General features: G+C 34.4%; 1 protein-coding gene across 1 annotated transcript; it reads right to left on the reverse strand.

The window, feature by feature from the left end:
* Positions 1-2,547: 2,547 nt before the first annotated feature.
* XAB2 (Pre-mRNA-splicing factor SYF1) lies at positions 2,548-24,270 on the reverse strand. The gene is made up of 18 exons (XM_051217270.1): positions 24,241-24,270; positions 23,248-23,318; positions 23,042-23,190; positions 22,878-23,001; positions 22,628-22,831; positions 22,334-22,573; positions 22,084-22,288; positions 21,451-21,648; positions 19,776-19,956; positions 17,762-17,933; positions 15,730-15,834; positions 13,392-13,478; positions 11,390-11,465; positions 9,736-9,845; positions 8,436-8,639; positions 7,405-7,576; positions 4,526-4,852; positions 2,548-2,919 (listed from the first exon to the last, which is right to left on the reverse strand). Exons 5-18 carry the CDS (start codon positions 22,829-22,831, stop codon positions 2,831-2,833), a joined length of 2,370 nt encoding a protein of 789 aa, XP_051064648.1. The 5' UTR covers positions 22,878-23,001; positions 23,042-23,190; positions 23,248-23,318; positions 24,241-24,270; the 3' UTR covers positions 2,548-2,830.

The following is a 24,270-nucleotide window of genomic DNA, read 5'->3' on the forward strand; positions in this document are numbered from 1 at the left end:
TCTTCGGAAGAATAAAAATTACGAAACTTTTAATGTTCAGAAACCTCACGTTTTCGCAATAATCTGTTCTCAGCCTTCATCCCACTTTTTACAATCATTCATAAATGAATCCTCATGATGCTTAAACCATGCATCAAAAGTTATTCCACCTTCTCGATTAAACATAAATTTACTTATTGAATTTGCAATGGTATCCAAAGTCGTAGTCGAACTGGACACAAAGATCATTGAAGATGTCGACATATTCTTGACCAACAATTCAATCAGATCATTTTACTGTTGCTATAAGGATTGCAGACTATTCATTTTATTGATTAAAAAATCCACTTTAACTAGATAAACGAACGTAGATCCGTCACTAAACAAACAACATACTAAAGTACTTGGGACGAACGACTTATCTACATATACGGCTCACTAGTTATATACTAGATACCAGCCAGGTTTAATATATAAGGAACCCACACAACTCAAATGAAGAACATGCAATACCTCTGACTAGTACGTATATTAGCCAACATTAAAGTAAATATAAGGTGTAGGGGAACATATATGGTACATCAAATATCTGTGAGACTATATACCAATCTGTCTAGGATATTAACCAGTAACTATTTCGTCTCACCCATACAATACAAATCTAAGTCATCAGTATTATCACTGTTCAACAAGAAATCTCACTAATCTATTAGTCTTTCAATTAATATTTGAGTTTAGCAAGTATCAGAAGTGTACTTCTATATTTGTCAAATTAAGAATGACAACTACAACTCTAGTTGACATTTCGACCAGTCAACAACACCAGTGAAATCGTTTTAATGTCATAACATCGTATAATCAACACACCGTGATCAATATATAACCGCCTTTAATAATAAACGATGTGTATTTGCTGAAACATGCACAGAGAAGCTCAGCTACAACGTCGTGTATTTAAAATTTTCGATTTTTACTCTACAGAAAAACATAAAACTGATCAGACGGGTATGTAGAAATCAACTAAGTAGTATAAAGTTACTTAAAGCTTCTGACTTTCATATATTTAGTACATTATTCGGTAAAAGTATGACAAGTTCGAATCCCGAGAGCGGGATCGTGGATACGCATTACTAAGGAGACCCAAACTAGAACGAAACGGCCGTCCAATACTTCCAGATTTTCCATGGTGAAACAGCTTTAAATGATTCATGAATTCAACCAGTAAATTACTATAATATTCATAAAAACCCCTGTCTGATAGATGCATAATATGCTGACGACCTTGGGAGACTTCTCAGACAACTAGGAAACTTTGAATATTTATCAAACAACTAACTATAAATGGCGATAAAATGAGAGTAATGTAACAGTGTTGGTTCAAATAATCAATCAAAAGGAGAAACGTCATTTCCATATATTAAGAGTTCGGATGGTATTTTAACATACAAAACGCCTAAACAGAAGGTATGTCTTGTCGTTTAGGTTAAGAATCATTTTAAATTTACAATTTCGGTTATTGATTCTGGGCATTTCAAGGATTAATTATCGTCATCTTAATAACAGTATACAAGTTATCTATCAGTATACTTTACGATTCAAGCTAAGTATATACGGAGATATCTTTGTTCTATTTGGTTAACTCATAGCTATCAAGATGTTAGAATTTCATTTATCGCATTGACGAACGTTGAACTAAAAGGTGTTGAGACGGCTTCCGAAAACTACAACGAAGTCGAAGAGTTCCCATTTAATCAGAACGTGATGGAGCTTTCTAGGATATCAACGTGGCATGTTACCATTAGCATTACATGCCTCTTCATGGGTTGACTGGATTATGACGTTTTTATAACAAACGCTAATACCTATAAATACGCATGATTTCCCGTACATTTTGATTCTTACCGAACAAACACTTCTCCAGCTTCTGTATTCTGACTTTTTTGCGACTGTAGGTTTCTATACGTTTGAGTGTTGTAGTTATATTACGGTATTCTGTGTTAATCAAGTAACGAACATAGCAAAATGAAGCAGTTTTTCAATTCTCTTTCCTTTCAATGTTATTTCATGATAAGATTAATTCTTACTTACTTACGTCTGTTACCCCCAGTGTAGCATAGGCCACCGACCAGCATTCTCCAACCCCACTCTGTTCTGGGCCTTCCTTTTCAGTTCTATCCAATTTTTCTCATGTCTGTCTCCATTTCTCGACGTAATGTGTTCTATGTTCTTCCTCTTTTCTTTTGACCTTGAAGATTTCATGTGAGGGTTTGCCTTGCAACGCATTTGGGAACTTTCCTCAATGTGTGTCCTAACCCTAACTCTGCCTGGAGCCCCTCTGGAGATACTACCGGTTCCAAGCCCAGATAAAAGAGAGTTGAGTATGGAGTTAGCGACCCCATCCCGTAGAAAACTAACTTGCTAGAAGAAATGCTAACTACAAATTAATTCTATATACAATCAAATGCTTGTATTCATTTATTATATTCATGACCTACATTATCTTAATATATCAGATATTGATTCCATTTAAGAATGTACTAATTACTCTATGCAAAATATTCAGTACTATGCATAGAAATCCATTTATTTAAACAATAAAACAAAAGAAGAATATTTCTATTTGAAATGAATGTAATACACATTATTATAGTGGATAATGAACATTGAAAAGTCAAATATACACAATGTGTTCAATGTACAATGGTCGCATATACAGACACGTACACACACACACACACGCATGCACACAGTTTTTTTTCTCAAAATAAATCTCATTTCAGAATGATAAACTACTGTACACAAACAATAGTGTAATAATAATAAAAGAATAATGTATACATGATGTCAATTATCAACTGTCCTCATCATCATCATCATCATCGGCCTTCTTTAAACTACCAAATACCGCCAATGGAACAGGTTGATTTTCAATATCAATATCTAAATGTATAGTATGATAAATAAATAAATAGTAAATCTTTTTCTTTTTTTGATAATGAATATAACAGTCAGTCAGTCATTAACAACGTAGAACTCCGTATGTACGTACATCAGTCCGAGTTGCCATACCACATTAGCACAGAGATGCAGTGGTCAATTAAAATCGTGTAGTGGTAGAGGTAGTACAGGAAGATTAGGGTTCGGAGATGTTATTTAAAGAGTATAATACAGTGAAATAAATTTGCGAAGAGAAAAGAGACAAGGAGGAATCATTAGATTAAAATTTGGGAGAACACAAAGAGTGTATGCACCTGCGCCATTGCAAACGATTTTGAGCCATGAATGAATGAATATAACAACATGATAATCTTGTTTGAATATTGTTGAGAATGTTAGATCCCCTGGAGAACTCACTTGGCAACTATTTTATTTTTGTAATTTTATTTTAAACATTTGAATCCCCTTGTTTTCATGCCAAAAAAACGCTCATTTTCACCTTCACGTTGTATTACTCACTTGGGAGGATCTTAAATGCTATTGGTTTGTTGTATCTTTTAGTATGTGATTTTATAACACATCTAAGGGACAATTTTATGCTGTATATGTATACATTTGATTTGTGCTTCTGGCTACTTGCGGAATATATTTCCGCATTTCGAATTTGGACTTTACTCTCTATTTAGCGGGGCTGAGGCGCATCAGAATAGGTAGCTTCTTGGTCATTAGTCACAGAGACTTTTTTCTGTTCTCAGACTAGGCGAACTTGTAATCGTTTCAAACATAGCAAATATTTAGTGGTAAATAAACATAAAAATCTATTCGTTGAGTCAGCTACAACGTAGGACCAGGCACATCTTTGCATCGATCCAAGTTGCCATACCTCATTAGCTAGCACAACAAGATGAACACCGGATTCATAGGATTAGTTAAGTCAATGGTGGTAATATACAAAAGAAATATCGCATATAAGCATATAATACAGGAAGAAAGAATTAGTTGGTAGAAAGAAAGATATAAAACAACTTTAATCCCATAGGTTAACGAAAGATAGAGAGTATATACATCTACACCATTGTGATCGATTCTCAGCCATGTCACGCGGACCCCAACCAAGTAGTCTGCATCTCCCAACATGGTTCAGACTAGAATTTAGTGACTTCAATGACTGATGCCACGTTTTGGTTTGACCACCCCTAACTTTCATCCAACCGTCTCTTTCATTAATTGTAATGGAGAAATTTAATAAGCAGTTAGGACCAGTCGACATGAAACCTTTAATTCAGATATAAATAAACAACACAGTTCAGGCATGAAATTCCGTCCATCAGTAGCCACTTCCTTTGTCTAGAAGATAATGAGTGAAATAAGACGTGGGATCTTTTTGGTTAGAGCATGAATTCTACCGAGATTCCGAATATATATATATATATATATATATATATATATATATATATATATATATATATATATATATATATATATATACACGTTAATGAGGAGTGTCAACTAACATGAGATCAATGATTTCTTTGCAATTACTTCTAATAAATTACCACAAATATCTAAAATTCATTTATTCAACAATTGATTTAAATAACGAGCTTACCATCTGGATGATCTTTTCTTCGTCGTTTACTAGATACTCTACATTCAATATTATCTTCATTTATTGTTTCTTTTAATTCTTGTTCTCCCATTGAATCATCATCGGTCTCCTCTTCCTCTTCTCCTTCATCAACATTGATATCAATCTCTTCAATGTTAGCACTAGCTTTTTGTTGTTTATCATCTTTTTCATTCATTAAACCTAATTGTTTTATACCAGCTGATTGAAATTGTACCATAGGACGACCACAAGTTAAACTACTTTTGGTACTTATAATATTAATTTCTGTTTGTGATTTATCTAATTTTTGCATTTCATCTTTTGGTGCTATATACACACAAATATTGATTGATTATTTCAAAAGAAAAAAAAAGAATAATGATAATGGAATGAAAGTCAATAGTTAAGGAATTTTATCAAGATGATCATAACCGGTATGCATTATATGATACTATATGGATAGAATAATGATTATCCTTAAGAAGACAGATTTGAACAGATTGTAATAACAACAGAGAAGATTCACTCAATTCATGACACTCTCTATATTAATGTAGTGAACAAGAACACCAATGAGGACAATCGAATGTATTTAACACAGCATTACAGGACTTATTAATAAAATCTAACAATCAAATAATAAGCACGTAATTTGCAAAATGTTCATCGATTGTCTCAAAATGACTTAGACTTTATTATTCTTGCATTTTCATACAAATTACATTCTGTTTCCATTATTTACTGTTCCATCCTCTTATCTCTGCTCCCAGACCTTCTGTTCACGACTAACATCATATACTACTTATGTCAATATAAGTAGCACATACCACATTAGTTCATCAACAGCTACAAAACAATGCAGCATCTAGTCCGAAAGAATAGTACAATAATACAGAGTAGTGGAAGTCAACAAAAAATGATGAGGAGTATAAAGTATACGGTTCATGTATCTGTTATATCCCGATGAGAGTAATGAATGGTAACTGTGGGAATCTATTTCTGGACCAATAATTATGAGTATATTTTTATTGTATAATTGTTAAGTAACTAAACTATTCATATTCATGTTCTTCTTATTATAAACTTTATTTTGACCTACAGTCTGTTATTATACGATTTACTAGACTTGAGTTATACCCAGTCTATCTATTACTATCTCCCACATTCATAGCCACTTCTGGCTAATTCTTGTACAAACGTTGTTTCCCATTTTATGGTATGATGTGGTCTGTTTGGTTTGTACGTTTAAAATACATGATTCATAGCAGAGTCTGAGATTGATGTTCTGGACTCTAACAGGTAGGGTTAGGCAGGAAGAAGGACCGATAAGAAATCTAAATTACTCGTACGGGTTCATTGACCCAGTTGATAAGTCACTATTCTCTATTTGGCCGTATCACTAGGTTATACATTAACAGGGCACAAAACCACAAGTTAAAACAGTATCTATGACTGATACTTTATTATTATTATTATTAACGGCTTTATTCAGTATAACAATAAGATAGTAGGACAGCATTTCCAAGATATTTGATGATTTCATATTTCTAGTTTATTTATTCCACGAAAGCTAACAAGTTGAACATTAATTTGTTAATATTTCAATACAGAAAAAATTAAGTTAATTCATGAATTGAAATATTCCACAGACATGTACATATATTATAGAGTCATTTTACATGGAGTTTTGTTCTCTCATCTAAAGCGTTTGGTCATGGTGTTTTCATTGTTCTTCCGAACAATATCACCGGTATAAAGCTCCACGATCAACTATCCAGCTTAGAGAACAAAACTCTACTTAAATCATCACACCTGAGCCACTAATCTTCTCCATCATTTCAAATATTGTAAGTAGAAAAACGAATCAATTGAATTATTATTATTATTATTTAAACACATAAACATTGGTACAAGAGGACACCAATTAGATATGCACTACATAAATCATTCGATTTATGTAAGTGCTGTAATACTGCCCGGGCTTCCAGACCGAAGCATGTGGTTTTCTAAGGGGGCCAAACTCGGAGCCTTCGACATAAAGGTCTGATCCACAAGGCAGTGGAGCAACGTAAGGATATGCAATTCCATCGTAGCTAGTGACCAACAATTAGTTCATACGTCATTTCTTCCTTTACGATACTGGAGCCCATGTGTACCATTGGTTTGGAATTGTGGTTTTTCAACTCCCCTAGATGGATCCTCCATATCCACCAACCCGGTTTAAGCCCTCGATATTTGCGTCTCATCCTCTCAATTTCATATACAACACCGGTACCGCGAGAAGGCAGTGAGTAGGACTTCCCTGTCAGTGGTTGTATATGCGTGTCTATGTGAGAACATTTGGAGTGAAAGAGCTGACTCTTCCCACTCTTGGCCGTATCAGGGCATTTGGAGGGATAAAGTATTCATGCATATAGTATTATCTTAATCAGGATTAATAAAATAAACTTATATTCACTATATACAAAGAGTGCAAATATGCAAGTAAGCTGAAGTTTGTATTCTGAAATTATAGGATATAAATTATGCTATTAGAATATTAGATGTGTCAAGTTTACAAAACTAGTAAACTTTATTAGACTTTCTAAAGATCTAAAAAGTGCTCTGTATGATAACAAATACACTAATCTAGTAAACAATAACCAAATAGAGATTTGATTTTAAGCAGATGAAGGTAAACAACAGGAAGCTTTGTAGTAGTAACATCATGCTTCCAGGTTTTTCACGGTGGTCTAGCTATAATTGACTCATAAACTCAACTATAAAATTACCAAAATCTCTACAAAATCCATTTCTAAAAGAACCAATGTATAAGATGTACTGCTGAATTAATCCTCTATGAAATATCTTGAAATAAAAAGAAAACATAAATTATTTACCATTTGTTATTGGATTTTCTTCATTCAATTGTAATTGACTTGCAACAAAACTAACACGTGTATTATAAGTTGCTTGTACACTACGTCGAATTCGTAACATTTCACGTAGAGTATCTTCATTACCATGTGTTACTTCAAATTCTTTCCATATTTGCCAAAATTGTGTTTCAGTCTATATGAAGAAAAATGAGGGAAATAATTATGAGCAACGTGGTAGAAATGTTGATTTATGAATTTCTTTTTTACCAGAGAAGAGGTCAGAGAACATATAAATTGAAAACATGCAGTCATACTCGTAAAGTATCTTTGTGGATAGTATTGACTAAAGCAAATTGATACAGTAACTGTATCATTAAATGGTTTACACAGAAATGATTTATCTGTAAACAGTTTCTATCATAAAATACTCAAATATCTATTCATTACAGGATCCGGAAAATATAAGTTTAACAAGTTTTGTAACTCTTTTCTTTCAGTCTTCCATGAACTGAATCTATTTGTAAACGGGTATTATTGTCTAATTACTTATTTATCTTGATATTCTTCTACACAATAAGACCTATTTACACGATGCCAACATTATTTTAAGATATAACACCATGAATGAAGCGGCTTACACTTCAAACCTCAGTGATCTGAGACTTTCTACTACATTTGACTATTCCATAGACAGTGTTTCATGAAAGTACGTGAGTTTACAGAAATAAATATGTGAATTTAAATAAAAGATATTTCAAATGCTTTAAGAAGTCAAGGTTTAGCATGGCATACATTCATTTATACATCAATCGAAAACATTATTATGTCAGTTTCACAATCGCTTGGTAGTTTCATGAAGAAGAATTGTAGTTACGTACATGTACACTTTTCAAATTGTTAACTTTGTCAACAAAAAGTATCAAAGTCCTCATAATCAAGAAAATAGACCATTAATGCAGTTTTATCATAAAAATAAACAATAAATGGTCTTAAACTACTTATAAAATAATCAGTAGCATGTTAATCATATGAATATTTTGTACTGTATTTACTCGAGGATCACACATTTGTGCACAATAAGCATAAACAGCTCGTGCTCGATCGATTTCACCTAATTTTCTTTCAAGATCAGCAAATCTTAAACACATTTTACGCGAATGTTCTTCAGGTAAACGTTCTATTGCTTGTTCATACGCTGAACGTGTATGCGTAACACCATGAAGATCGGCAATACGTTGAATATAGATATTGAACATCTGTAAAGAATTTTCAAAAGAACAATACAAAAATTATGTTACAACTGTCAAGGAATGCTTGGATTAGAAAAGATACTTTTTAATATGAACTACCACTAACTGAGGAACCACTTAAAACAATGATGTGAAACTACACAGTAGTGAGTAAACAACCGAACCAATTTGGAATTGAAACCAGTGTCGTTTACGATATGAAAATTTATAACAATGTTGGAATTTAATAGTCTATACTTCTAACTTCATGCAACTCACAATATAGCACGATTGTGATCTATATCTTTCAGTGGCAATCGTCTCAATATCTCTTACTTAGTGGAGAAATGGTTGACATTATAGTTCTTGCTTTCGCATTAAAACCTCCGGTTTCACCAGAATCCGTTTAGTTATTCAGTAACTAAGGGCAAAGGTTCACATAGTCAGATTTCAGTCATATATATTTTGTGATTGTTAGTGAAGCGGCGCAGATCCGAGAAAAACCCAGATAAAGTACAGTTTAAGCATGCACTTAAATTTTAACCTTGATGTTAGAGTTGCAAGAACTTGTAGATAAGTAGTCAAATCTTTTGTGCAACCATAGGTAGACATGGTTAGAAAGTCCCAAAATGAAACTGATTGAATTATTTTGACTACTAGTTAGTCTCCAATGAACTATTTAACATCAATTTGTAATGAAAATCATTGACAAAATTTATTAAAATCAATTCGCAATCCCGTAAATTACAAAAGCGGATGTCCGACGCTTTAACCTGATTCCAAACCAATGATGCACATTGGCTCCAGTATCCTAAAGGAACAAATGGTGTATGAACCAATCGTTGGTCACTGGCTACCATGCGACTGCATCTCCTCACGATACTCCACTGCTTTGTGGGTCAGATTTTAAGGTCAAAGGCTCAGGGTGTGGCCTCCTAAGAAAACCACCTGCTTCGGTTCGGGCAACTGGGCAGTATCCCAGCCCTCACACAAATCGAATGATTTATGTGGCGCATATATATTTGGTGCCGCCTTGTCCCAATGTTTATGTGTTTAAATAAATAAATAAATTACAAGATACTGTGATATTTATGATTGACAGTTTCATCACAAAGGGATTCACCTCAAATCTTTCTTCTGGAAGAACAGCTTCTGTAGCTCGTTCATAAATACGAATAGCACGACGTGCAAGTCCATGTTGTTCTTCAAGTCGAGCATACAATAAATGTAACGCTGAAAAACATACATCCATAGATAAATAAATACATTTTTTTTCAAGAAAGTCATCAGACAGAATTATAACCATAGATACAACATATAACCTGAACAAAATATTACCAGTTACTAATGAAAAAATTCAAAAGAATTCCGTCTTATCCATGACTTAATGGTAAGATCGGATCCATCCAATTTTATCCAACACTTATTAACACGCCTTTTACCCGCCGTGTAGGAGTATAGACCGGCCCACCAGTATTATACATTAAAGTCTGTCTTGGGCAATCCTTTCCAGTTGCTATTCATTCTTTTGATGTCTGCTTCCAATCTCCGAAACACTGCGTTCTTTGACCTTTCTTTTTTCCGTTTTCCTCCAGGATTACAAGCTAGCGCTTGCCACATGATGCAACTCGGTGACTTCCACTTCCAGTGTGCAGAGTATCTGCGCTTATGTATATCCTATGAGAGTCAGATCGGTTGGATCTATGTCTTTCTGGTATATACACGACGTATATCTACATAAAAACAGAAACTATTAAGGGGACTGGATTCACGTCTATACATGTGCTTTGGAGTGCATGGTTCCCCTGACCTGCGTGTGTATGTAACGTGTAAAATTCTTCCACTGGGATTTAAATACTAACAAGTAGTAGGTACCGATGAATGGAAATGGAAACCGACTATGCTTGTGTTTATGCCTAATTTTAAAATTTTGCCAAAATGCTCATACATTTTCTAATTTATTCATCACAAATACTAATAGTCATTGGCGAATCTCCCAAGTGTTTTATCATTTTGGCTGATTTCTTAATCACGTTGAGGGATACTTCGGATACACTTTGACCGATACTAAATTGGCTTATTGTATGATATCTAGCATACATGGACATTTTTTGTCAATTTAATGTGCAATAATAGAGGGTAATTTTCATTAAAGATTTGAAATCGATTATCTGAAGCAATATGTAACTATCTGAAATGAATATATCCAGTGTAGTGTAGTGTAGTGTAAACCCAACACCTTGGAAGGTTAGGCTATGAAGTGAAATCGGTAATGAACGGAAATATAGGCCAAAAAGCAAGAAACAACACAATTACTGAACAATGAAAATATTATGGACAACCTCAGTTAACATTATGCTCGAACAACAGTCCCAATCAATCATGAGTTTAATTCACAATGGAGTTATGTACCATTATCTAACAACGAACACTCTGTAATGTCAATTATATTTATTTATTTATTTTATTTTAACACATAGATATTGGTACAAAGAGGCACCAAATACATATGCGCCACAAAAATCTCATTCGATATATGTGAGGGCTGTGATACTGCCCGGATGCCCAAACCGAATCAGGGTCAATTATAAAACTATAATAGTTCATTTTTAAAGACTAGTAGTTTATGCATTAAGTAAACAGAGACAGATTACATATACAATAATAATAATAATAATAATAATAATAATAATAATAATAATAATAATAATAATAATAATAATAATAATAATAATAATAATAATAATATGGATGAAATTTAGAGTTCACTTTCATACCTTTAGCATATTTCGGTGGACATTTCTCTAGACATTGTTCAAATAAATCACGAGCACGTTCCAATTTATTTCCACCCTATATATATATAATGATAATGATGATGAATACAATGATTTAGAGTTATTACCGGTAATTAAATGTGAATAAATGAACAATAAAAAATGTTTATCAATAAGAATTCTGTCATTCTTTTTGCATATTTAAAAGTGTTAGGAAGTCAGTGTCATAGATTAACCTCTGGTCTGAGTCATATTGGTAGATGTAGACTACTTGGTTGGAGACTCTAAGTAACATGGCTCAGAATCGATCACTCTCGCGTAAGTAATATAGACTCGTTGTCTTCCCTTAAACCGTGAGATTAAAATTGCTTTATATCTTTCTTTCTACGAACTAACTCTATCTCCTGGTATCATATCTTTATATGAAATCTCTTTTTTACTACCATTGAAGTAACTGCTTCTGTGAATTCGGTGTTTATCTTGTTGTAATGAGTTATGTCAACTTGAACCAATGCATATATGTACATAGTTCTACGTTGTTGGTGACTGACTGAATGTCATACACAATGTAAAATCTGAAGCAAATATTGTAGAGCATTAGATCAGGACAAGGAGTGAGAAACTTTAAGAAAACACTGACCGAAGCAAGAAATGTTAACAAAAGTCACTAATCATAGCTTACAATGATCTTATAAAAGTTAAGCACAAATTCTGGATCTTAGCACAATATAATTAATATCCTTATAGACTGATATTATTTCTTAATTTTAGTTGTATATACCCCTGTTTTTCTAACCTATTCTAAATCTTTTTATAATGTAATAAAGATAGAATAGAAAGGTGGTTAGAGATAAGTATTGCACGAGTAAAATTGTTTTCAAGTACAGTTCACTTGTGATAGAACTAATAAGTGAGTAATCCTTAAGAAGAGAACAGAACTTTTCAGTACAAACATATAATAAATATCAAACTATGGAAGCTAAGTTTCTTTTTGAAGATAAATGTGTTTATTTTATTATTATTTGAACATATAGATATTGATACAAAGGGGAACCGAATAAATATGCGCCACACAATTTACTTGATTTGTGTGTGGGTGATGATACTACCCAGGTACCCAGACCGGGACAGGTGGTTTTCTTAGGGAGATACACTCGGAGCATTTGACTCAAAGGTCTAATACACAAGGTAGTGGAGCAATGTCAGGAGATGCAGTTACACGGTAGTCGGTGACCAACAATTGGTTCATACGCCATTTATTTCTTCAGGACACTGGAGCCCATGTGCACCAATGATTTGGAGTCTAGGTTTCCCAACTCCCCTAAGTCGACCCTCCATATACAGACCAACTTGAACGTTCACTTTTCATTCTCTCAATTCCGTAAACAACACTATTGCCGCGAGGAGGCAGTGAATAGAAAATTTCTGTCAGTGGTTGTATACACGTGGCTATGTGGGAGCATTTGGAGAGGGAGGATGAACTCTCCCCATCGTCGGCCATACCAGGGCATTTGGTTTTATACTCGTCCATTTGACTGCAGGATTGTTGTTGTTACATATTTCTCTGCCCCCAAAATTATTGTCTACTAATCATTAGCCTCATTATTTTTAATTTGTACTGTTAATGTTTTATTTAGGCATAGTAATAATCAACGACCTCATAGTTCTCTTCAGTGATATTACCCTAATTAGTCTTTCTACATAACAAGGACCTTCCATTTTAATACACATGTTCTTATAATCATCTGAGGATATCAAGATGATTTTCCACAGTAATTTTCATATTAACTAGACAAATTATTATAACCCCTCCCTTTACAAAAGGTCCTAGTTAGTTGTTGTTTAATATGACGATTAACGTGTGAACACTACAAGGAAGTTGCACACTGAAATGAGACATTTTATCCTTGGCTTTTACTAATTCTTTAGTTGTTCATATATATCTACTAAACACAGCAAATACTTTTTACATTATATTGATGTACTAATGCAAAAAACTTACGTAACGTTCAATAAACTTAGACAAATAAGTAGCCCATATATCGTAAACATTTGGCCAACGAAATAATGCAACACCTTTTTCATATGCCTTTAAGAAAACAAAAACATGTAAAAGGAAAACAAACATTGTTTGCATATATAAAATATAACAAAACATAAGTTAAATAGATAGGTTGCATGCTAACAATCGATATATTTCGTCCTATATGGAACTCGTCACTTGGATGTGTACCTTCATCCCAGGTGTTGACAGTTCATATTAAGACTCGAATATCAAGTACCTTTTACTTGTGTAAATTTCAACAAAAACTGATTAGTAATTCTCAATACTGAATATCAACAAACGAAATAACTCAACAACCTTACTAATAATTACAATAGGACAAATCATATCATTATCATTGGTGATGTGATGAACAGAAAACTTCATTTATCATTTATATACCAATAGGTTATTTATCTGACTGGCCATACTTTCATAATTAAATATTTTGTATATAAGTTAAGAGTCTCAGCGTTTTTTCTAGATAATATTTGAGTTCGCTTTCAGCCTTCAAACTTTCTCTTAGTTAGAAGTTAGAGAATACACCAATCCTGACCCTGGGGGGTCATAATTGACCATACGGTTATGACTAAGGTAGAAAGTTTGTATAAATAGTTCAAAGGTATTTTTCATCGTAGATTGAAGTCATTTCAAGAATTACTGATAACGTAGCTACTATGATGACATGGTAGTCAGTTTTCCAAGTCGTCGTGAATCAGACAAGGTATATTGACTGAAAGGCATATTTCTTTGAGTCTTAACATGTTAGCCATGCTAGTTGGAGAGCGGTAAGTCTATAAGTAGCGAACCCATAGTTCAAGGGGAAGGTTATATTACAGACTATACAGGAGTGTGACGGTAATGAGATTTCTCTCAGATAACCGGCACTCGAAGCAATACTTTCTCCCCATATCAGAGGGAAGGAATTAGAAAAGGTCAACCCTGAAAATAGAGTATCTCACTTTGCCCCACGAGTGTCCGTCTCCGATGGTAAGATTTTAAAAGTACAGAACTAACACATCTATAGCTACTGACAAAAATGCCGTGTGTGACCGGCCTCAAGTAGCCGACCTTGGGACACTGTATTCATGCTCTCAAATCATCAAAAACTACCCCCTAACCCAGTTTTTTCAGCTCCATCAAGTATCGTTTAACGCTGTGGGCAACCGGGACGTAACAACCACCTTTATAACCATAACAGCACTTTAACAGTAGACAAGTACCCCCTATTCTAATTGCACTTACCATTACTGCCTACATTCATCGTTCAACCTACCAAATTCTATATGGGATTAAACTCAAGTGCTGGAAGTACAAAGAAGTTCAACCTGAAAGTCAGCGAGAGATATAATATTATTTAAACATTCTTACTGAACAAAAAAATCAACTATGAAGATGTATTATGCAAACAGAGATGGTTTAATTTTAGAACTAATTAAAGTATCCGACTATTCACATCAAAAAATTTGTTGAATAAGGTGTCAAACTATGACCAAATTATCTTAAGTTCAATGCTTTAATCATTAAATTATCAAGTAAATTTGTTATGCAAACATAGTTTAACAATTCGACCTCATAAACCATTTCACCTGCCACGAATTAAAAAGTCAAATAGTATCTAATATCCAGTAGATAAATGTGCAAAACAAGAATACTTGATCACTAGTAAGAGTATACCAATGTGTTAGAAGTTAGAAACCCCTCAACATTTAATTAAATAAATAGAAAACTACAACCTTTCTCACTTCAACTAATTCATTTAAGAAAACCGATAAGTAAGACACAAACTCTCAAACACAGAAAAATGTAGTTTAAATTGGAGTCCACATACAAAGTTTGTATCTATGCTAGATGGATTATTTGTTATTTACCGAATTAAGTAAGTTCATCAGTTTTACGCATGAAACTAAACATACTCAAGTATGTTGGTTTGTTTGAAGCAATCCGTAGAAAGACTTGTTTCACATAGGTTCCATGTTAGCTAGCATTCGTTTGTAGCAAGATGTACCCACAATTTCAAAGAAGTTGATACAGTTCGTGTGATTGAAACCCATTTCGATCAGTTTCACAGCCTGAGATATTATGACTGAGTTATTTAGGCTACAGCTGATCTTCATCATGATTGATACATGCATCAATCAGTCAACAAAAGTACCAATAATAACCAAGTATGCACAATTTAGAAAAACACTATCCAACTATAGTGGAACAATATACCAATCCGACTAATCATAGATATAAACAATGTGGTTAAAAAAAGTGAAACACAAAATCATTATGAATATTTTCAACTAACTTTAAAAGCATCTTCAAAATAATTTAATTCTTCCAGGAATAATGCATAATTCATAATAATTTGAGGAGTTGCTATACGTAGATCAATCATTCGATCATAAGCAGCCTATGAGTATTACAATAAAGAGAACAATTAAATAATGATTATGCTAATTAAATATTCTTCCTATGAAAAAACGGGTTTCATTTGTTGTAGTAAACAGAAATGTTTTTTAAGGCGTTGATTGGATGTAGTCGATGAAAAACCCCGGACCTCGGTTTCACGCCTTTTTGCACTATTCATGTGTATAAAGTCCGAAACGTCCAGAGAGCATCAGTTCCCTCAAGATTACAGGTTTACCTAGATTACGAGTGCTGAATGGTATGAAACCTAGGTTCAGGATTTTCTGACGACTACCTCCAATCAACAACTTATATCTCAACATAATGGATGTAATCCCGAGTCACTTAAACTAGTGGTCAAATTGCAAGTTGACCGATAGGGTTCGATTAGGGCTAAGACGGAGTTGAAATAAATAACATTGGTCACCATTCAATGACTAATCGATTGCAAACAAGCATATATATTTCACAACATCTAATGTTTATTATTTGTGTAATCCAACTCGGATAATATGGAATAGACAGAATTTGGCTGGTAATAGAATCCAAGTTAGGCGTTTCGACCTATTTGGGACTCGTCAGCTGGGTGTATTAGCATCCCAGGGTTGATGTCCACTGCGGGATTCGGACCCAGTAATCATCACTTTACACACTAACGCATGATCAACTTGGTTACTAAGCCAATTCAAATTTATCAAAACTCGATAAAAATCTCAACAACGGAATAATCCAATTCAGATCAACTGGAACGATGTTCTTTATTACATTTGGATAAAATTCAGAATGATGATTTTAACATAAGCTTAGCTTATATTGTAATAAATATATAAGAATAGTTAAATCAGTTTTTCAGAAAGATTAACCTTTAAGGTAGGTAAATATGGGTTTTTTAAGACAAATAAATAAACGAAATCATGAGAACTGTGGATACAATCATGTAACGTAAACCATTCGTTAGAATATACACAACTATTATAATCATAGAGTTAGATGAAACTCAGATATTTTTTATTGTTTAATCAACCGAATAATACCACTAATAGACTTCGAATACACGTATAGTATGACGCGAAGCCATGTACTTGGTGTATTCATCTTTTCGAAACGGTAGTTTATTTATTAAGGCGTATGACTTTTAGTCTCTGAGCAACAGGACCAAACTCAGCTCCATCTATTTTCGTTTTAATCACATGGATAGCATCCCTAGCCCTCACCTTCATAGTGTAGCTCAACACCAAGTACACTAATCTGTACCTGATAAATAAGTTAAATTGAATTCATTGTTAAAGATAACAAGTGAATAACTCCAAGAGTACCAAAGAACTGAATACTACCTCAGTCAGTTAGTTGTGAACTAATTTTCTACAAAACACTTCCGGTATATAAAAAGATCACGTGGAAGCTGTTGTTAGGATAACAACAAGATACTGTTAAAAGTTATTTTTTTACCAAAAAAGGCCATTGTAAATTATAGGATTCTTGAAGTATATTCGATGAATAAGTTGTCAAACATTACTTTAAAAAAGTATATACCTAGAACATCTCAACTTGCTTTAACTTCATTACGGATATTCAGCCATCATTGACTATCCACAGCTACTAATAAAGATAGCATACAAGTGGGATAACAAAACAGGAGCACTGATGGAGGTCAACCTACGAAATAACGGTGGTCTATTAAAATCTTTGCCAGCTAGATCGAGTCTTGTAGAGACTGTGAGAATTTCTGGTTGAGGTTCATACAAGAATTCTAAATGTTTAAACTAACCAAGCTAAAAAGACTCATCTTGAGACAAAAAGTTCTAGGCTACTTATCTCTATTGATTGCATTCCTTAAATCGGTACTTAAATTTACAGTTGTTATAAGTAAACTAACATACTAGTTATTTTAGTTAGATTATTTGTATTATAAAGAAATAGTCGGTATTTACCTTTGTTGTTTCAAATGTACCAAAACTTTCTTCTAAATCCGTATACAACGACCAAAGACGTAAAGATTTATGGAGTCGTGCTTGAACAGGTTCTGAACGATCATAATAATCGACTTTACGTGATGGTGCAGTAGTAGCTTTCCCTAACAAACGAAGTGCTGCTTCAGGTTGACTTATTTTTAAAGGGGAAAAGAGATAATAATCATTGGTTTTATTAATACTACTATGAATAACATATGTAATCAGTAGTAGAAATGAATACAATAAACGTTTTAAATACCAAGAGATTAGAAATGAAATTAGGTGTACGATATTCGACAAGTAATGCCAATTTAACTGATGGTAAAACTTCAAAGCTCTTCGTCATTTAAAGTGATTATGGTCATGAATTATGTATACTTAGTCACAGCCTACCCTAGCTGAGATTGTAGCATCCTTGTATTACTCTACTTATTTATTTATTCTAACACATAGATATTGGTACAAGGAGGCACCAAATACATATGCGCCACACAGATCTCATTTGATATGTGTGTGAGCTGTGATACTGCCTGAGTGCCCAAACCGAAGCTAGTGGTTTTCTTAGGGGCGACACACGGAGCCTTCGACCTAAAGGTCTGATCCACAAGGCAGTGGAGCATCGTAAAGTGATGCAGTCCCATGGTAGCCGGTGATCGAAAATTGGTTCATACGCCATTTGTTCCTTCACGATACTGGAGCCCATGTGAACTATTGGTTTGGAATGAAGGTTTTTCAACTTCCCTAGGTTGACTCTCCATGTCCACCAACCCGGTTAAAGCGCCAGACATTCGCTTTTCATCCTCTCAAATTCGTAAACAAAACCCCCGCCACGAGAAGGCAGCGAGTAGGACTTCCCTAGCAGAGGCTATATACGCGTGGCCATGTGGGCGCATTTCAAGAGGAAGAGCAGACTCTCCCCACTCTCGGCCGTACCAGGGCATTTGGGGGCAAATCTATCTTTGTTTAAACAAGTAAATAGCCTGGTAAACAAGTATATCATAATTGAGATTCTGTTAATTATTTTGTGTTTGTTCAAATGATTATTTGTTAAATTTTGTTCGTGTATATTCCCTCATCTACTATCTATTAAGTTTTTGTATGAACTTATGTAATAATTCACATACTGATTGATTGGTCTGTTAACCCGAAAAAAACACCGCACATTTGACTGTCATTTTACTTCTCGTACACTACAATTTTGACTGTTGGGTTAATCTACATACAACATACGAAGTGATACGTATACGCTACATTTGCTTTCTACCTGAGTGATATATACTCAGTACGTTCCTGTGAAATATATTACTACCAAATACTTCATATTGTGATCTCTTTATTTCATACAAGATAACTGGTATGGCAAGTCGAACTGATGAGCGTACGTACGAAGTTCTACGCTGTTACTGACTGACTGATATTATTATTGATGTATTCATAGAATAATAATAATCTATGTTTGAAAACGTTGGTTAACATTGGTTCAGAATCGGTCACAATAATGCAAAAGCATCCGGCACTTTATCCTGGTCGGTGGACATAGAGAGTCCACATACGGGAGTTGAGTAACCACAATTCCAAACCAATGGTAAACATGGGCTTCAGGATCATAAGGAAACAAATGGCGTATGAACCAATCGTTGATCACCGGCTACCATGGGACTGCATCTCCTGACGTTGCTCCACTGCCTTGTGGATTAAACCTCTAGGTCAAAGGCTTGGGGTGTGGCCCCCTAAGAAAACCCCCGTTTCGGTATGGACACCCGGACAGTATTCCAGCCCTCAGACAAATCGAATGATTTATGTGCCACATATCTGTTAGGCCTCATCGTACCAATGTTTATGTGTTTAAATAAATAAATAAATAAAACATCTGTTACAATTCCTTCCGGATTTTTATACAACTTTGAATAGGATTTAGATCATATATCAATGAAATACAATATAAGGAAGAGAGAAAAAAGAGAACAACACAGCTGATAATTTTGGGACTTACTCATGACGCATTTCCATTTCAGCCCATTCACACCATACAGCTGCTAAATCTTCAACATGCATAAAAGCAACACCAGTTGCTTTTTCAAGTACTACTCGTGCATCATTCAACTGACCATGTTCTTCATATAAACGTGACAGACCAGTCCATAATGATGATGGACGACCTGCTGTTGCCTTAGCTTTAAAACAGTAAATTTTAATTAATGTACAGTATTTTTACAAAAACAAATATTGCACACATGTAGATTTATAACAATAGGTCTTGGTATTTTTCTAACCGATGGTGAAAGTTGAGTTGAGACTATTTTTAATGACATAACAGAAGGAGGCATATAATGTACTCGTGTTAATTGGTGATCATAAAAATATATGAAGCCAACGTGAAGATCCGTTGAACAAAAAAGAAACTAAGAAAGTATGGGACTAATTTCGTTCAATCTACCAGAAGTATCATGTATGGAGGAATAATAGGAATTGAAGAGGAAGGTTGATTATGAATACAGTGGTCTTGAGTGCTGTTAGAGGTATGAGGGCGGTTATCACTTCCCGGTTGCCCACACCGTGGAAGGGTTCTTCTGGAGGTGCCTGAAAAGGAAATTGGATTAGAGGTGGTCTCAGCGACCTGAGAGCGTGACCGCAGTGCCCAAGGGACAACTGCTTGAGGCCGGTCGCGCACGGCCTTTTCGTGGAAGGTTTTTGACATGTTAGCTCCGTTCTTCAAAGGGCCTTATCGCCGGAGACGGAAATCCGTGAGGTAAGGTGAGGCGTGCATTTTTAGGGTCGACCTTTTCTAACCCCACCCCTCCTTGTGGGAAGGCAGCATCGCTGTCATGCTGGTTGTCTGAAGGAAACACCTTACTGCTGTCACACCTCTGTACAGTCAGCAGTACGACTTTGCCTTCGGACCTTCGGTTTGTTGCTTTTAGTCTTACCGCTCTTCAATCGACCTGTCTGACATGGTAGGACCTTGAGGAACGGTTGTTCCAGCCAGTATAGCTCGGTTGCTTCATCACGATAGGCAAGCCCGACCACCACGTCAAGGTAGCAACAACGGTCGGGTATCATGTATAACAACTCCCATTTATTTTAGTGATCTGACCATTAAACAAATACATACCAAGTATGTACCAATATTTTCTGTGAAGCCGATAAAATAATATATACATCTTCATAAAAAGGTATGTATGCATGTTACAACAGATCAGACTTCACTCATTTACCATACGTTTATGCAACAAGGTTGTATAAAGGTAGACGATATGAAGAAATTTTTAAAAACGTTTGACTAGTATTGGGTTTTTGAATGGGACATAAAATAAGTTAGTTTTTCGCTGTATAACTGTAAACTTTGAGTGATGGATGTTTAATTAAATCACTGATATTTTAGCTAGTAGCTAACAGAGTTAAAAGTTGACAACATATACCTAGGGTTTAGGAGACTAGATAATATTACTAGCTTCACCAGATTACATGTTATTAAAAGTTGAGTACACAAAACCTGTACTAAGTAGATGCATCACAACAAGACGTGATTTGAATGTATGCTCAGTAATGATTAATTGGGTAAAATCAACTAAACGATAGGATTAGGGTGTAAACTAAAAATTCCTCACTAAATGTATTTACAACGATATTTTTGTAGCTCTTTTACGGCATGACTAATTGCTACTCACCTGGATCAACCGATGTAATGCCCTCCATGAATGCTGCAATCTGTTCACGTGCTCCTTGACTTTTCAATAATTCAACACGTTTCAACCAATCCGCTACGTTATGAGGATTTTGACGTAACAACACACTATTTAAGAGTAAAGGACGACGATCCATGAGAGATTCAAGACGTGCTAGATACAATTCGACATCCAACTCATCTGCGAAGAAAGCGATTTGTTATAAGAGAAAATGAATGAAGCATTAATGCATTAAATTGAATGACAGAACATATCTATAGTTGATGGTAGTCGATTTATCAATTTCAAAAACGCACTTTAACAAGATTGGGGAAAGGTTGATAACCCAGATATTTATGTCACGTTTTACGTTGATTGTAACTGAGTGTAGCAACTTCAAGTGCTCCAACCTGATTGAATAACGTACATAGATCGACCAGAGTACATCCATTTACAAAAAGCTCTAGGAAAAATATTGTTCACGTTATTAAGTGCCCATACTGTCTAATAACTAACTGCTTAGTAGTGTAATTTACTGAACATATATGGAAATGTCACTATATTTCTCATATAATTATTAAGCCATGAAAAGGAAAGAATATAGAAACAAATTTCAAACTATAATTAATATCCTACCATCTTCCGTAACATCAGATTGTTCCAAAGCAGCCATCTTTGCCTTTGCCATTGATTCTTCAAATTCAGCATAGGCATCAAAAACTTGAGTGAAATCACGAACTGTTGAGACGCTACTCAATGCTTCTGCATAAACATCTCTGGCCCGTGCAAGATTTTCACAACGTATATGATAGTCAGCTAAAGAATTCCACAGAACACCAACCTAAATAACCAAATTTGAATGGTTAAAGTAAACTAAAAAATTCACCTGGTCAGTATAACGATGAATTCCTTGACGAATAATAGGATCTGCTTTCAGCGACGTAATCTTCAAAGGATTTTTAACCAAAAGATTGCATAATTGGTTCCACAATTGGAATTTCGATTTTCCTTCACGACTCATAAAACTATCATCATTGATTATTTCAGATAAGACAACTGCGGCTTCATTGGCATTTCCATGTTGAATAAGAAAATTGACAAAACGTTCCATATCATCTGGAGCAAACTAAATTAATAAAGAACATTATGAATATAGAAAAATTTCTGCACACATACATACCTTTACATATCGTCTGTAGATTCGTACACAGGTCTCGTTAATTTTATGACCGTGTCTATCAGCAAATCTTAAATACAAATTCCATATCCTATCATGTTGGGTGATTGGTAAAGCTTTCAATGCCCTGTCAAAAGCATGTCTTGTTCGAGTAATCAATCCTTGTGACATTAAGAACATTAAATAATCTATCCATATACGAGGCATCTAGAAAGAAAATTTTTTACGGTAAATAAATTAAAGCCATCAAAACCTTGTGCATTGTAACAAGAGCTCTTTCATGGGCATTATTAGTTTCTTCATGCAGAATACTACCAGGACAAAGAGAACGTGAATGCACACGCCGTAGACGTAAATAACGATACCATAATTTATAACTGTTCACAAAACATAGATATTAAACTCATCACTACCTACCTCCCGGGCAATTGTTTTACAGCTCGTTCATATAACATATAAACCACTTTTGGGGGTGACTTCGCTTTCATACTAATGTATCTAAGCCACGATTTAACATTGTGTGGATTACGAATAAGTTCTTCCTCAAACGGCCTATCTTGTTCATCCTGGGTAGAAGGTAGAAATAGTAATATAAAGAATGAGTCATCAAAATAAGAACATACGATAACGATAACTTGGTCTTCATCCATGACTATTTGCAACTTGTTAAGATGAGAAGTTGAAACTTTCTTCCCTGTAACAGTAAAACACAATAGGGAAAAGAAAATTATTAAGTCAATCAGCGATTCATATTCTTTATCTTATATTATTATGATTAGCGGCATTAAAATTATTAAATGAGATATGTTAGGAACGATGAGTACTTTTCTGTTTAGCCAGTCAAAATATAAAGGTAAACTGTAGTTGTAAACACAAAATACATTTTAATAAATGAATATTAGAACATTCAGAAGCCAAGTCATTACCTCAACTAAAAATGAACAAATCATAAAGTTATTTACCAAGTGATCACATCATGTAAGTGTAATACTTTAGAAAATTTCTTTACGTTGTTCATTTATTTGGAAAAACTTAAAACTCAGCATCTAAAACGAATCATTACCAGGTGGATCCTACGCTACCAAGTGTCATATAAGAACAAGACCAGCATATAACACACTGAGCATGAAACAGACATTTCTGTAGCTAACTCAACTACACACACACAAAAATTCATTTCAGGCATTCAATGACAAAAGATAATCAAGATTCGCATTAGAAGACACATTCACAGTTAAGTCCAAAGTGATGGCAAAAAAGAAAGAAGAGTGATTCCATGGGTATAGCTCGAAGTAAATAAGTGGTATTGGGTGTCTAATGTCATGGCAGTCAATTACATGAGGCGACCAAATACATCTCTGGATGGCGATTAAAATATAATGAACCAAAATAATAGTTTACTAGATGTTACTTTCAGTGCGCATAACAGAGTTAATTTGTCATTACACACTGGTGAGCTCAAAAAAAAACAGTACGAAACCTTTTGAAAACGAACACAATAAATCACATAGCGTCTATTCACACATTAAGATTTTAAATGAAGACCGTTGGTCATGTAGGAAAACTCCGGCTAAAACAATCCGTAGTCAAAAACTAGATCATATATGACCACACACCTACTTGTTGCGCAACCCGGGAAACACGCG

The sequence above is a fragment of the Schistosoma haematobium genome, chromosome 5, assembly GCF_000699445.3.
Source record: "Schistosoma haematobium chromosome 5, whole genome shotgun sequence".
In the NCBI taxonomy this organism is placed as follows: Eukaryota; Metazoa; Platyhelminthes; class Trematoda; order Strigeidida; family Schistosomatidae; genus Schistosoma; species Schistosoma haematobium.